General features: G+C 49.0%; 4 protein-coding genes across 4 annotated transcripts; 1 reads left to right on the top strand and 3 right to left on the bottom strand.

Moving 5' to 3' along the window:
- Positions 1-754: 754 nt before the first annotated feature.
- On the bottom strand, positions 755-4,713 carry DFJ58DRAFT_663473 (uncharacterized protein; the record flags this gene model as incomplete). Its single annotated transcript, XM_041382368.1, has 11 exons — positions 755-1,065; positions 1,122-1,315; positions 1,373-1,643; positions 1,713-2,471; positions 2,521-2,695; positions 2,812-2,847; positions 2,898-3,321; positions 3,376-4,061; positions 4,123-4,248; positions 4,338-4,526; positions 4,597-4,713. 11 exons carry the CDS (start codon positions 4,711-4,713, stop codon positions 755-757), a joined length of 3,288 nt encoding a protein of 1,095 aa, XP_041241648.1.
- A 4,271-nt stretch (positions 4,714-8,984) lies between these two features.
- DFJ58DRAFT_484607 (uncharacterized protein) lies at positions 8,985-9,736 on the bottom strand. The gene has a single exon (XM_041380608.1). It carries the CDS (start codon positions 9,627-9,629, stop codon positions 9,099-9,101), a length of 531 nt encoding a protein of 176 aa, XP_041241647.1. The 5' UTR covers positions 9,630-9,736; the 3' UTR covers positions 8,985-9,098.
- Positions 9,737-10,627: 891 nt separating this feature from the next.
- Positions 10,628-11,404, top strand: DFJ58DRAFT_843248 (uncharacterized protein; the record flags this gene model as incomplete). Its single annotated transcript, XM_041392937.1, has 4 exons — positions 10,628-10,848; positions 10,917-10,968; positions 11,050-11,161; positions 11,268-11,404. The coding sequence occupies 4 exons, from the start codon at positions 10,628-10,630 to the stop codon at positions 11,402-11,404; spliced, it is 522 nt and encodes a 173-aa protein (XP_041241646.1).
- A 354-nt stretch (positions 11,405-11,758) lies between these two features.
- Positions 11,759-12,929, bottom strand: DFJ58DRAFT_798178 (uncharacterized protein). Its single transcript, XM_041390669.1, has 3 exons — positions 12,632-12,929; positions 12,284-12,577; positions 11,759-12,225 (listed from the first exon to the last, which is right to left on the bottom strand). Exons 1-3 carry the CDS (start codon positions 12,671-12,673, stop codon positions 12,046-12,048), a joined length of 516 nt encoding a protein of 171 aa, XP_041241645.1. The 5' UTR covers positions 12,674-12,929; the 3' UTR covers positions 11,759-12,045.
- Positions 12,930-14,476: the final 1,547 nt, after the last annotated feature.

The raw sequence follows: 14,476 nt of genomic DNA, 5'->3' as shown, positions 1-14,476 counted from the left end.
TTTCCATACTTGGCATCCCTCCTATTCTACAAGGTCATCGGTTCGACTGGTTCGTCTCTCGTGTTCCTAGCATACTTAAATATGGCACCAAGCAAGAATAACATTCTATGCCGCGATTACACGCAGTGCAGTCTCCCCGTTCAACTGTAACCGCCGGGCCAGTGACTATACTATAATCATTCTTCCCAAGCGATCGAGACCCGCAAGTTTGGAAAGCTGTCTTTGAATGCAGGAATAGAACAGGGATAGCACACAGGGACTTTGCGCAGCTCACAGCATGGTTAAAGATTGAAGAAAGATAAAAAGAGTGCGTATTCTTTCAATTCTTCGCCGCTCGGACTGTACTTTATCACTGAACATTGTCCGAAAAGAGGCACCTTCGGAAGCCTAGCATGATCTCAGACTTGGACCTATCAGCAAGCAGACTGCATGCACGTGAATGTATATATATTCCCGCGTCCCGCGTGACAGACATAATTAAACACCCATCGGACGTGTCTCATCGACCCGAAGGTCATATTGCCTCGAAAGAATCACAAGCCGCAGATTCAGAGGACAGTCCAAAAGCTCAATTGATGGGTATCGTACATGCATGAAGTGCTAAATTAAATGTCCGGGAGGGAGAGACCAATCATGTAGTAAAACAAAGCTCCGCAAGATACAGCAATAAAACATGAGAATAGATGATACACTTAGTCAGTGAAAACCGGACAGAATCAATAAATAGGTATGCGATCAAAGTCAACCTTCGACATTACTCCCAAGTAGGCTCCGTTGCATCCGTCGGGAAGCGGAGCCTGGCTAACACCAGCGTGTCCCAATCCTTGTCATCGGACTTAGCATTCATCCGCACCGGTGACACTTTGCTCGCGAACACCGCCTTTCGGGGTATCTCTTCGATGTATGAGGGGCCGCCCTCATCGGAAGGGTACTCGGTATCTGTGGTGAAGGTGCCCCATGGTCGACCACTCTCACGATCCGAAAAGACGTTAAAATGGGCTTGGCCATTCGGATGAGAGTGGCTCACGAAGAGCGCATATTCTGATGCACTCAAAGTACCGAAAACTGTTGAGGAAGATCAGTATAAACTCGACCATGAACAGCAGGATAGGAATGCTCACCCACGATAATGTCTTCTTTCTGAATGGGATGATGAGGAGCATACTCCATGACAATGGCGTTGACATTAGCCTTGAACCATTCTCTCGGTGCTGCGAGGTCTTCCATGAATCGGTACATCGTGGTCTCTGCATAGATGAACGCTGCCTTATGACCCGCTTGAAGGCGGAACGAATGGCGCCTCGAAATGTGTTCCCTAAACGTGCGTGGTTAAAACAAATCGGTCAAAAAGTGACACCTGTTGTGCACTCACGAATATGACTTATCACGATCTATCAGGGTCAACAACCCGGAAATGAGCTCAAGCCCCCTCTGCGTCATTGTGCGGTTTGTATTGAACTTCTGTCCAGGGCGAATAGGTCCATCGAAGTACCCGGCCAGCGAAGGAATATTGGTGATTTTGCTTCCCGTTGTTTGCTGGGGCTTCATGGCGTTAAAGAGCGTGATAAACTCCCCTTTTGGCGCAGAGAGATATCCAACCGCGCCCAGCTCAACATGAGAAGGCGACCAAAGGGGTAAGGTAACTGCGAACGAAACCACATGTTCAATCGGCGCCAGAACAAGAACGGTTATAACACGGGAAAAGGACATACGGGAATGATGGAACCCATGGCTCGACCGCGCTAATGACCTGAACCGCAACTCGTTTCTCCTCTCCGCGAGTTGCTCATCCATTGGTAGAGACGGTTCGTGCCCTAAGGCAACATGGTGCGAATGATGATGACGATGTCGAGCCTCTTCCAATGCGCCGTGTTCGGCTCCTGAACTTGATGTGACATGCGACGAGGCACTACTCATCGAATCGCTCTCCGCCAAAGATAATTTGCGAGTCGGTGTATATATAACAATCCCTGAATATTTTCCCTCGGGCATCTCCATATTGCCTGTATGGGGGTCCATGGTGGGTTCCCAATTATGCGATGGATTGCTGCATGGCGGTCCAATTGGATGAAAAGGTTTCGGCTGCGATCCACACGACGCCGTATCGCCAGGAACAAGTTTTCCCGTACCGTCAGACGCAGTATCAAACTCGTCTCCCGTACTTGTATCTAAGTCGTCGTCCAGCATGACTTGACCCTCCTGCAGGGTAGACGGAGACGTCTCCGGTAGCTCTACAGGAGGCATGCTCGGCGAGTGGCGGGGTGGCTCTGACCAAGTCTTCGAAAGTAGCTCGGCCTGCACTGGGATAGGGGATTCCTCCACCCCTTGATACTTACGAAGTCGGTTGAGCGTCGCAGCAACGTGCGTAAACACTGGACGTTGCTCGGGGTCACGAACCCAGCATGCTTGGATAAGAGGTTCAACGAGTGAAGCGATGCGTATTGAGGGAATCTCGGAACGCTTGTTTTGGTCTGTGGAGGCGTTACTAATGTTTGTAATATTGTATAGGTCAGGACTTACGCAGGACACGGAATGTAATAAGCTCGTCGTCACGATCTCCGTATGGAAGGTCGCCCATGCCAAGAATTTCGATGCAGCAGATAGAGAATGCATACACATCTGTAGCTGTCGACAATTTCTCGTTTCCATCGAGTAGTTCCGGTGCTTTCCAGCGCAGGGTCCCATCTACATTAAGCTTGTGTCAAAGAAAGAAGGATAGAAGGAAGATGAGATAAACGCACTCGTAATGGGCTTCACGCTCTTCTTCGACGCCTCCCACCTCATCTCGTTCTGCCCAAAGTTAGAGATGACGCACAGCCCGCTATCATCAACCAACACATTTGAAGCCTACACACTCCGGATTCAGACTAAAAGACCAAGTAACGATCAACACTTACTTTGAGGTTTCCATGCAACACATTCTGATCATGCAAGTACACCATCCCCTTCGAAATGTGGTGCATGCACCGGAGAAGATCCACATCTCCCTCAGCACCTGCATTCGGAGGAGTCAATGCACCCTCGACGCTTGATTCACCAAACTTCCCCTTTTTCTCTCTCAACCACCCCACCAAACTCCCGCCGCTACAATACTCGCTCACGATAAACCACGGTCGCTCGCCTTGTGCACTGCTTGCACCCCACACTCTCAACACGTTCTCATGCTTCAGCTTACTCCAGGTCTCCACCGCTTTCCTGAAGAGGCGTGCGGGGGTGTAGGGAGAGAGAACTTTGATGGCGACACGCCGCCCAGACCAGTTGCCAAGGTAGACTTCGGAGAAGGAGCCACTGCCAATCATGGTGAGACGGTCGGCTTCGTAGCTGCTCGGAAAAATATCATTAGCTTCGCCCAAGCGGAACTGAAACCAGACGTACCGGGTAATAGTCCAAGGCGGTAAATCCCAGGGAACGTCTACATCTTGATCCTCTGCCTTCTGTACGGCAACACTACTCAACCTCGTCATGGCCTCAATCCCAGTCTCCATGAACACTCTCTCCAGGCCTTCTTCGATTACTTCTCCTCCTTGCCTTTGGTTAGCTTCCCTTGCCATCCTCTGCGCTTCTTCAGCCCTCCTCAGCGCCTTTAGTGCCTCGGGCACTTCTTCTGGGCGTACTTCTAGTACCTGTAACACCTCATAATCCCTGCGAGCACTGATGGCACGTTGGAGTGTATTGTGGAACAGTGCATGGTCTTGTTCTCTGTCGGAGGCGTTTTCAACAGTGTGAAGGATTTGAAGCTCAGCGAGAGGGGAGATGGGCGCGTCGGGGGGTGGGACAGTGTTGTTAGTCTGGGATTGCACGGATTGGAGTGGGGGCAATGGTAAATTGTGTGCTGGGGGACTCCTGCGCAGCCCAGTTGTCGCTGGGAGAATGTCATGCGGTTCGGGAAGTGCTGGATTCTCGACCCTTGGGGTGCGGTCTGAGGAAATGGGTAGGGTCTGCGACGGAGGAGATGCATATGTAGGTGGAGGTGTAGATCCTTGTGCATAGTACCCGGCATCGAGACGCCTCTCCCTTCCGAAGCGTTTGCATTCTTTGAGAATTCTTATTTGGATAGAGATCTATGCCAAGTCAAAGTTAAATTGAGAAGACGGAAGCGAAAGCAAAAAAAATGACACTCACACTAAACATCTGCATTGCATCCGCAAGCGCCTTGTCACATGCTTGAATTTCCTGTTGGATCTCGTCGCTACGCAGGAACCGTTTGATGAACGGACGACGGTTAAGCTTTAGAAGGAACTTGTACACCTATAGAGAATAGGTGTTAGCACCCAAGCATAAGACAAACAAATTGGTTGCTCGATCCATGACGAAATTAAAGCACAGCAAAAACCTACCATATCAATGCACTCGTTGAGCTTCCCGACGGGGCCTTCCATCTCCTCTGCCAGCCCCACAATACCAACATCACCATGTTGACCTTGCTGAGACTTCATCTCCCTGTCAGCATCTGCGATCTCAGCGCGCACAGAGTAAATCGCCCTCGCACAGCGCTCGGTAAGGCGGAGACATTGCAGGCGGTTGGTCTGTTGAAAATACGTAAGTCCTATGTCAAACTCTGCTCCTGAAAAAGAATGATAGAGATCGAACACTCACCTCAACCGCATCCACGGCCTCCCACACTGCTAACAAGGTCTTCGCAGCTTCACGGAGCCCAGGGATAGGTGTAAGTGTGGCGATTTCACCAAGAATCACAAGGGAGGTTCGAAGCATGGGCGAGACAGTTGTTACTGCGGACTTCGCTGATAAAGAGTACGAAATTAGCGAAACCCAACTTCACGCAAGGAGGACTCACCCGTAAGCCAAGTCTTCTGACCGGGCCCAACCTTACTCTCTGTACCTTGGCCATTCTTGGTCACAGCACCTTTCTCGGCACGCGAAGACGCTTCCACCTCTTTACCATTGTCCTGCTCAGCGGTGGCACGAGCAGCATGACCCTCCGCTGCAAATGCCTGTCCTGCTTCTGAAAGTTGTGCGAGCTCAGAAGTGGGTAGTACAGCGTTCAACGCTAGGGATACGTTCTGTTTGGAATGATATGCGTGAGCACATCATCCTGCCAATTTTAATCTTAAACGAAAGAAAGAAAGAAGAAATTTAGATCTCATGTTTGACATCTCCGTCCAGCAAAAACGGAAAGACGATGGGACATTTATAAAGTACAAAATAGATGGAACTCACCTCCCTCGCCCGAAGCCAACTATCCCGAGTCTCCTTGCTCTCTTTCCCCCGCCCTTTTGCGCTTTGACGATGAGTGAACTTATCATACCATGATTCCGGGTGTTTAATTTGAGCTTGGGGTGTATCTTGGGCCTTCCCCTTGCCTTTTCCTTTCCCAGGAGAAGTAAAGAACGGTTTTTCTGGCGGGATTGAGGGCGCCAGTCTCATAGAAGAAATAAGAGAACGTACGAAGGAATGCCGAGGACACTGCCTGATTTAGCAGTGCAGATGCCTTGCCTTTCGTAGGCGAGGACGAACCAAGGGACATGACCGAAGGAGGGACGTCTTTTCCGTCCCAAATCTCCATCGAGACAACAAGATCCTCTTCAACTTGCGGATTAGTCTCGCTTGCGGACGCACTTGTCCCCACATCAACACTAAGAAACTTTGGAGATGACACTGGAGACATCCCGAGTAGCTTGGGCCAATAGCTATTCTCTATGTCATGCCTCCGCTCATCCTCTTCGATCCCTACACCTAGTGACGTGAGGGTCTGCGGGTGTATGTGTGCGGCAGTGGGGGAAGCGGGTGATACAAGGGTGGCATGAGTAGCTTCGGGAGATGATAGCAAAAGCGAATTCTCGGTCTTCCCAACTTCATCACTGGTATTCCTCTCATCAAGATCGTGGATTTGAAGATCCTCGCGAGATAAGGAAAGAAGGTCGTTGGACAAAGGAGCAAGAGACAGATCGTTGGGCAACGAAGAAGAAAATGGAGTTTCCTGTTCCGCAAAGTCATCCGACATCAGAAGACTTGAGTGCGACTCGGGCGTGGAAATGACTCTGAATCTACTCTTACGGAAGGGGATACTCCTCCCTCTTGAGGGAGAGACAGATCTCCCCCTCTCGTTCGAAGGTGGACGTGACCACCATCTCCTCGGTACCCCAAATAAGTAACGAGGAGAATCTGAGTGTTCGTTCAACGACGCAGGCACAAGAGACGCTAGAGGTGACACCCTCCCTGTAGGTGATGTCGGTGCCGATGAGGTCTTTCTGTCATCATTGTGATGGAGAGTAAGTATGACAGATGGCGTGGGTGACGTATCAAACTTTGTGTTGGCTGGTGCCAGAAGAATGGAGTCTTGATGTGTGTTAGCAATCGTGCGCGCATTCATATTCCTACTCCCGTGTTCTCCACCGCCCGTGGGGAAATTGGACATGGTTGTGATAGGATGCGAGTTTCTGGTATAGTAATCTTCACGAGATAGACTGATGGCGCTATCTCCTGGGGAGGAATGCACACTGTGAACAACCTCTGGAGGGAGAGCGGAGAATGTTTGGTTTTTGCTTGTACGGGGTAACGGCCGGGTGATGGAATGCGGTGATGACGAGGGAGATGAATTGAAACGAGCATCGGGAACACTCGAGGTGGTCCTGAGAGGAGGTGTGCTCATTGTCAGTTAGCTTCTAGGACTGAAAATGGCAGTGGAATCGTGTCGTGAGTCGTCTAAAATTTAAATGAATGAAGGAAGGAAGGTGAAAGAAAGAAGGGTATTTATCCGACACAGCAAGCAGCTCGTAACAGTGATTTACAGAAATAATTTGCAATACCCCATGCTCAGCGCTCATACGGTATCGGCTTGATCGTTATAGCAGCCACAAATCGGGTTGCCTATTTCGGGCCCCGAGGCAAGTTCATTTTTGCTCCCGCGCCGCAACTTCCAATAATATGACTCTGGAGTCAGGACAAAGCCCTTGTGGCAATTAATGGCGGTACTGACATTGTAGCAATGCGTCCGGTGAAACCGACGCAGTCATGACGTGTTCAATCGCCAAACGTCACTCGAGCAGAGGGTTCCAGAAAGGGAAGAAACGAAAATATTCATTGGTTGATGTAGCAAGTACTTAGTACGTGTCCTATGATGAATAAAATAACGAAGGAATGGTCATGTGCATGAACTTCAAGTTGATATGGATAGGAACGCTTGCGACACAGCTGGCGCTTTGCATGCCGACCGACCGTGACCGGGCCGGCATGAGACCCACCATATAGGTTGGAACATTGTTGGAACTTGGAAGCCGTTGAAACCAACTTGAAACGACAACTTATACCCAAAACTCTTGTATTGCAACAACTTGCATTAATATTGAGTTTCTTGCAAGTTGCAACCCCTTGAAACCCAAATAAGGAATTTCCGACGCAACAGGCGCGTCAAGACTGCGGCAGGAGCCGCAGGACCGCGTCAAACTACGCCCTTTCTCAGGTACTTATCATTTTTACTCCCGCGGAACTTTCTAATATCAGCACGAAGCCCTTGTGGCGGCGATAGCTATAGGTATCATTGCGGTCACAACCCAATCTGCGCTGAGAAAACTGATGACCGGTTTGATCAAATCTTCGATAAATCCCGGGCGCGACTCGGAGCTGGAGTACAGGATTCAAAGCCGAACCTTCATCATGATTCTACCGCAATGTCACACTGGGGCTCCCTTCACAAGGCGATGCACGTTTTCTGTGGTGTGAAGAGCAATGCACCCATAATTATAGACCTATGTGATGATCTGGTGCCAGTGAGTGATCGTACCAATTGCAAACCTCCACATCATCGATTCGTCTCTGACATCACTTGCTTATCTTAAGCTTACTTCAAACCTCTCCACACCAGGCTTTCATTTCATCGACCGAGCTGTGCCATGTTCTGATAGCTCCAGATAAGTTATCTATGCGCTCTGTGTATTTGATATGCGCTATCCTCACTCGTGGTAACACGGGTGCTATATTTTGTTGACCACAAATACTCATCGAATATTAATGTCTTCAGGTACCGTTACTTGGACCTCCTCAGGTACTGATCATCTTCACCCCAATGGTTGTATGTACATAACTTTGCTCCAAGAGCCCGATGGCAGTGCGCTCAACGTTAACGTGCGTGTTTTCATATTAAATTCCTGTCTGATTCCAAACACATGACAACCGGCTCATCAGACGCATCACTACAGCTTGTCAGAAAGGTACCGCAATACCTGTGGTTCCAGTACTTGCGCACTGAGCATGACATCCGTCTATTTGCGCCAAACTGAGATTTCATCTAATGTCCTCACATATTCAAGAACCCGAAAGTGGATATCGTCGTCCCCGCCCAGTGTTAGCTGTATTCTATGTCACCGATAAACTCTAGGGGGCCATTCCTTAACATTCGCGCTGCACCCATGGGATCTTTTTTAGGATCGTTTCTGCTGCAGTTTGTTCTTTTGTATTTTTTTTTTTTCAGTAGCCTACGTCCTACGTCGGCCCAGACTCAAACACCCATATTTGTTAAAGTTCCGAAAAATCAGGGCCTAGCTTTGACGACATCGCAAATTGACTATGAAGTAATTGATTTCTACGACCGCCACCAAACATTTCAAATTCACCTTTTTAAACCCAGCGAACAAGGATGCGTACCCCAGCATACCGGTGTGCACTGTCACGGTGTGCTGCTACTCCGTTTATGCGAACACGTCAAGGCAGCAACACGCAAGATACTTGTGAGCATCATTCATGTGGTGTTCCTTCGAGCGAAGAGGATCCGTCATAAAGTCGTTGATCGATCTATCCCGAAGCGAGGCACGAGCGGTAAGGACTCTGTGCCAGCGTCAGTGGAGCACGTGACTGCTCTTGTCTCCGTACCACGTCGTACTCGGCCACACTGCTCCCTGTCCTTCGACGTCTGTCTTGGATTCTCGCAGTTTACTTTACAACTCTCTTCATTTTTTGCTTATTTACAGTACTGCATACTTAGCTACATTCTTACTCCAGTGGTCCTGATAATTGGTACCTACCTGCTGAGTCTGGGGCTGCGAGTTTGCCCACCTGCCCTCGCAGCTCACCTCGGCTCACTCTTGCACAGGTTTGGGCCGCTATCGGGGCCGGGTGCCCCTCTCGGGGTTCCGCCCAAATAGCTATCTGCATCCAGTCAAATTCTCTCTCACGCTCTCACCGAAACTGCTGCACGATAGCCCCCACAAAGTATGATAAATCTCGGCGTTTCCGACTCCATCCTGTGGAATCAGGGTCACGGGTGAAAATGCTTCCGGCATCACAGCTAAGTTCTCTTTGTCTGCATGGAAGAGTTTTTCGAGGTCTCTAAGAGGGAGCGGTTGAACAAGACGGATGGTGGACCCCAACAACCGGCAGTGCAATGCTGGATTCTGCGAAATTGCAATAATCTGTCGATAAATCTGGTCAATGTCAGCACTGACATTTGACTCCTCACGAAGTAAGAGATCTAGTCTCTGCTGAGAATATTGACCGACAGGTGATAGAAAATTGATGGCCATAGCAGCATAGACAAAAAGACCGCCTGCCTTAAAGGAAAGGGTCTCGAATTCAGCCTCTGATGGCGAAGATTTTAGGGTCGCCGGAAAACGGTGGAACGACTTGTCCATATGATGCTCGCGGAAAGAAACGAATGTCTTGTACAACATCTGCATCACGTGTGATGAGGGAAATCTGGTGGACACCAGGTGACATGGTCGCGCGGATACGAGCCTCGGGGCGGCTCGTACATATCAGGTGGATGGTCAGCAAGTCTGGGCCCGAGAGCGTCTCCGTGAACAGCGTAGCCAGTCTTGCCGCCTCTTCAAGAGAAAGGTATTCAACAAGAGCATCGATGATGATGGGATAAGGCGTCTCTTGATGGAATCTCAGCTCCCGCATCTGATCAACACGAGATTTTTTAGACGATAATAGAATCTCGTCTTTCTCGATCCCTTGCGCGATATCGCCTCGAATGCGCGGGAAAAGTCAGTGCGAGCTGGTGTCAATCTGTGCATGCTTGTGCGAGAAAAGGAAAGTGGTGGCAAGCCTTCCAGCTCTTTCATCTCCTCAGCTACGGTGAATGCGACGGATGTCTTCCCAACGCTGGCGAGGCCATTGAGCCAAACATTCGTTTGATCACGTCGGTCGAGGACTTCTCTCAGACTCTCCCGAAGCCCAACTCCGTGCATCGTGAGTGAGGCTACCAGGTTTTTCGGAATCGAAAATGCCACTGTGTTCTATGGCAGTGCATAGACTCTTCCATGTGTCGTTAGAAGACGATGTATGTATTTAGAGGGAAGCCCGTTAGCACAATTATAGACGGGTAAGCAAACGACAAACTTACAGAAATCTATTATTGGGGAGCTGCGATTGAGCGCTTGGGAAAGATCCAGGTATATATATCATGGTTGTGTCAAGCAGGGCGCTGAGGCTGTGTCTACTGTGAGCTGTCCATCCAAGTTGACATGGGTCGAAGAAAAAGAAGTTCGACACCGTGGTTTTACTCCCGCAGTCTGTCCTGAACGGTCGACCCAAGTCTCATGCTACTGCACTCCTTCCCTTGCGGGGCCGCGGACGGATTCAAACACGAGTATAATGAACTAATGAATCACGGACACCAGATAGTTGGAGATAGTCGTACTAGGCTAATTGCCTTGCTGAGTTGCTCAGCATGCAGTACTCATTAGTCAGCGAGGGACGGTTAATTCTACTCTTTGACATCGATCGACGAGCGGCAGCCGGCAAAGACACAACGATGGTGCTACCTCTCAACAAGACCCAACTATTATTCTTGGAGGCCCAACCGCACAACAGCGCTACAGTCGAATCATTGAATCTCAACGATCATATCGGGACAGTCGTTCAGGTCACCATCAGGAGCAAGAACGCAAGGTAACAAGACAACTGCTGGGGATAATTTCAATTTTATCCTGGGAGGCTTGACCACATCTTGTTTCCAGTCCTTCGAAGGCGGAACTGGCTATATTCGCTATAGAACAGCGCGATATCACGGTAAGCGCGCATTAGCCGTCAGCTCGGCCGAACCTGAAGTCCAACTGAAGTCACTTACATATTCAATTGATGTCCCGACAGACGGCTATAGAGACGCTACTACTTGGACATGTTAATGGTTCCGACTCGAAGAAGCTTCCCAAACGCGTGATCATCCGAGAAGACAGGCTGCTGGGATACGTTCTTGTTGGCGGTAAGGAGCTGCATTTTCTGTTTTGTTGATTTATCTCGTTACAAAATCGTTCAAACCTAACTTTGACTTGACCATCGAGCTAATTGTGTTCATTGATGATTTGTAGAGCGACAGGAATGGACGTACGGGCGACGTAAACAATTCTACTGGGGCAGACATCCGTTAAGGAGTGGCGAAGACAAATGGGTATTCTACTTCGAGACCACGAAATTGCAGGTTAACTATGCAGGGCGTCGAGTCTGAAATTGTTTTTGGTAGACCATGGTCCAATGTTTATCAAACTATCAGCAGTATCGCTGTCGCCCAGCTGTAGACCTGCGGAGTGTAACCGATGTGAAGGTGCTGTCGGCTTTTTATTGCTCATACAAACTGTGTCCATACATGATACGAAAGTGTGCCTTTCTCTTGTATGTGCATCCGTCCAAAGTCTCCTACAGCCAAATATTTGCAGAATAGCTTGATTTGAACATGTTACACAGATTCGGGCTCGTTCACAGATCTCTCCTCATAAGTATGTCATTCCACTAGAAGAATTACCGCGAGTATATCTTTATCGTCGAGCATTCAAAGATGTTAGGCTTCTGAAAGCGAATATATGCGTATTCAATGTCATCAATATTAATATCGATCATTCAAACTAAGGTGTCAAAAGGTAAGAGCTGAAGTAGCGCGAGCCTAGAGATAAGCTAGTAAACACCATGTACCGTAGAATAGGAAATATACGCACCTCAGTCAATGGTAAGAGAGACTGAGGCGCGACGACAGAGTTCAGCTGTCTTAAGTAGCAAGAAGGAAAAAATAATCGTAACTAGGTAAGTGACGTACAATGACAAGTATGATATATTGAAGTAGTACCGGCTCAGGTGCTCTGACGGATCACTTTCTTAACATAAGGCATCCGCCCACCCCTGAAACAAAGCAGGAGGTTCATGCCGTGCAGACCTTCCCTGGAATTCACGACGTCCTGGCTTAGATCTGCGAGGTATGGCGCCCAGCTTAGACGTGCTGCGCTGAGATTGTGTGGGTAGTTGAAGGGCAACGGTATTGTCAGGAGGGATAGTCTTCTAGGTGGTACCCATCTTGTATGAGATGAAGAAGTAGCTACGCATAAGTATCACATACCACAATTGATTTTGATCGGGGGCGAGATGCCGGGAAGTCGGCTGCGCCCTTCAATGCCAAAGATGGACCTGATACAGTAGAATCCTGACTAGTCTCAGGCTTTATGTCAAGGATATCGACAGAGCTGATTTCCGCGGACGTAGAATCCAGTTGTTCCGTTATCACAAGCGGTGTGATATCTTGTTGATGCTGAAAGAGGCACCTTCGCTCCCGTATGATGGCACTTTGCAGCATGAGCAAGTCGATGTGCTCCTTTATTTCATTAATCTGCCTTCGCAGAGAAATTAATTGATCCTGAAGAAATATGAACGTTTCAATTAGACGTCAGAGTTCCAAGGATTTACTTACCTCTGCACCGAGGGAGCCAACGCTATCATGATTACTGTGCATAACGTTTGCTAGAGGTCAAGTGACTAAGTGAGATGGCCGAATGAGCGAAATATAAGTCAAATGCTTCGGGGAGGAGTATGATTTAGGGAATGTACAGACGTTACCCCGCACAGGATTGCGCCTTTATACCATGGTTTGGTGGCAAGACCAAGACCAAGTGGAAGGCGCCGACCGCTGAAATAGGATTTTTGAGTTCTCGATCCCTGCAGTTGCACAGGTCGCTGATCTTAAGGCTCATTGCACTGCCTGCCTGCGTCTGCCACAGTTGGGTGCGGCGATCAATGATAACGCCATGGTTTGAAGATAAGCGCAAAAAGGCAGGGGACCGTATCAGTCACCATCAACAATGACGATACCCTTGACACTAGTACTTCCAAGAGTCCCCACAGCCTGTCAGACGGTGACCCAAAGTTGATATGCATCATAAATTTCCTCTGAATGCCATCTAATCATAGGCTGAGAATAACTGTGAAAATAAGTTACTTTTCGATGGGTTGAAGCATTAGCGCTGACGCTGGGAAGCTTGGTTACCGACATGTCGTACGCCTCCTTGATGCTGCCAGCGGCCTGTGCATGACAGCAAAAGCTCAAGGCACTAGGCAGGTGCCATAGCTTAGTCAGCACCTGATTTATTGAGCGGGGATCTACCGGAGAAGGCGGTAAGTCGGAGATGGATGCTATCTTGGAATAATGCCCTCATCAACTTCATCTAGCGAGTGTACATATAACTCTTCGAATTCCACGCTCGTACGTAGTTTTTCATTTGTTCATTTTTCTCGCTGATTAACTTTGTTCCAGGTTGAAATAGCAGAGTCCAACAAATCTATGAGATGTGTCGTTTCGCCGTTATTCGTCGTGCGCATACACACGTTGTGACCCCTACGAAACATCCGCTTTTTTACTTATCAGACTAATGTAGCATCCTGTTCTCTCTCCACTGTCTGGGGCCGCCAAGATTCGCGTTGAGAAGACATCGAGTGACATCATTGACATCAAGCCCATTTGGCGAACGTGCTACCGGGGATGTGCTTACCCAGCCTTGCCCCTGGCATCTCCCTCGAAACCGTCATCCGGTGTTTAATGCCAAAATTTTCATCGCACGACGATCCTCGCGGTGGTCCCCGACTCTACGAAGGTTCTGTCAGGTCCAAACGTTCAGGCACCAGCTGTGCGCGCGCCGTATGAAAGATCCCCTTTTTCTGAAGTGGCCCAAAGCACTCGGGCAATCGCGATCGCCGTGACGATGTTAGTGTGGGTCAAGTCTATAATCTCATCGATTTTCTTCGATAACGCAAGTTACTCGTTAAATATTAATCTTAAAACGGTAATTCCCTGTGCACTATTGACTTGCGCCTCTCCACTTCCATCTCGTCACTTTGCTGTTGCATATCCGCGTGCTCTACGTGTAGTCCTCGATTGTCTCTTTGCCATCTTCTTTCATCTTCCGCCTTGCATTCTTTTCATCATGTCTTGGTCCTCGGATTCCTTGTCCTGCCAAGCTTCTTCCACGCAGCTGTCAGGTCTTGCACTTGAAATGCCCACCTCAGGCAGCACTTCTCGGTGCCTATAAAGGGTCTAAGAGACCCAGTTTCTATGTTATGAGAAACTAGTCTCTGAGACCCACCCTCCCGCCATCTAATAATAGTACATGCTCTCGCATTCCCTCGCGGGCCTCCAGCACCTCCTTACGAGCCTCCAGGGCCCCCTCCCATGTAGGCCTTCAGGATACCTCCAATGCTATCAATCTTTCCAGACGCTATTCTGGCGCCACACCCACTGCTATCTACTGTATTACCACTACCG

This window comes from Suillus subalutaceus (assembly GCF_016647625.1).
Source record: "Suillus subalutaceus strain FC151 chromosome Unknown DFJ58scaffold_86, whole genome shotgun sequence".
In the NCBI taxonomy this organism is placed as follows: domain Eukaryota; kingdom Fungi; phylum Basidiomycota; class Agaricomycetes; order Boletales; family Suillaceae; genus Suillus; species Suillus subalutaceus.
Note: the sequence above shows the minus strand (reverse complement) of the source record. Positions and strands in the feature narration are given on the sequence as shown.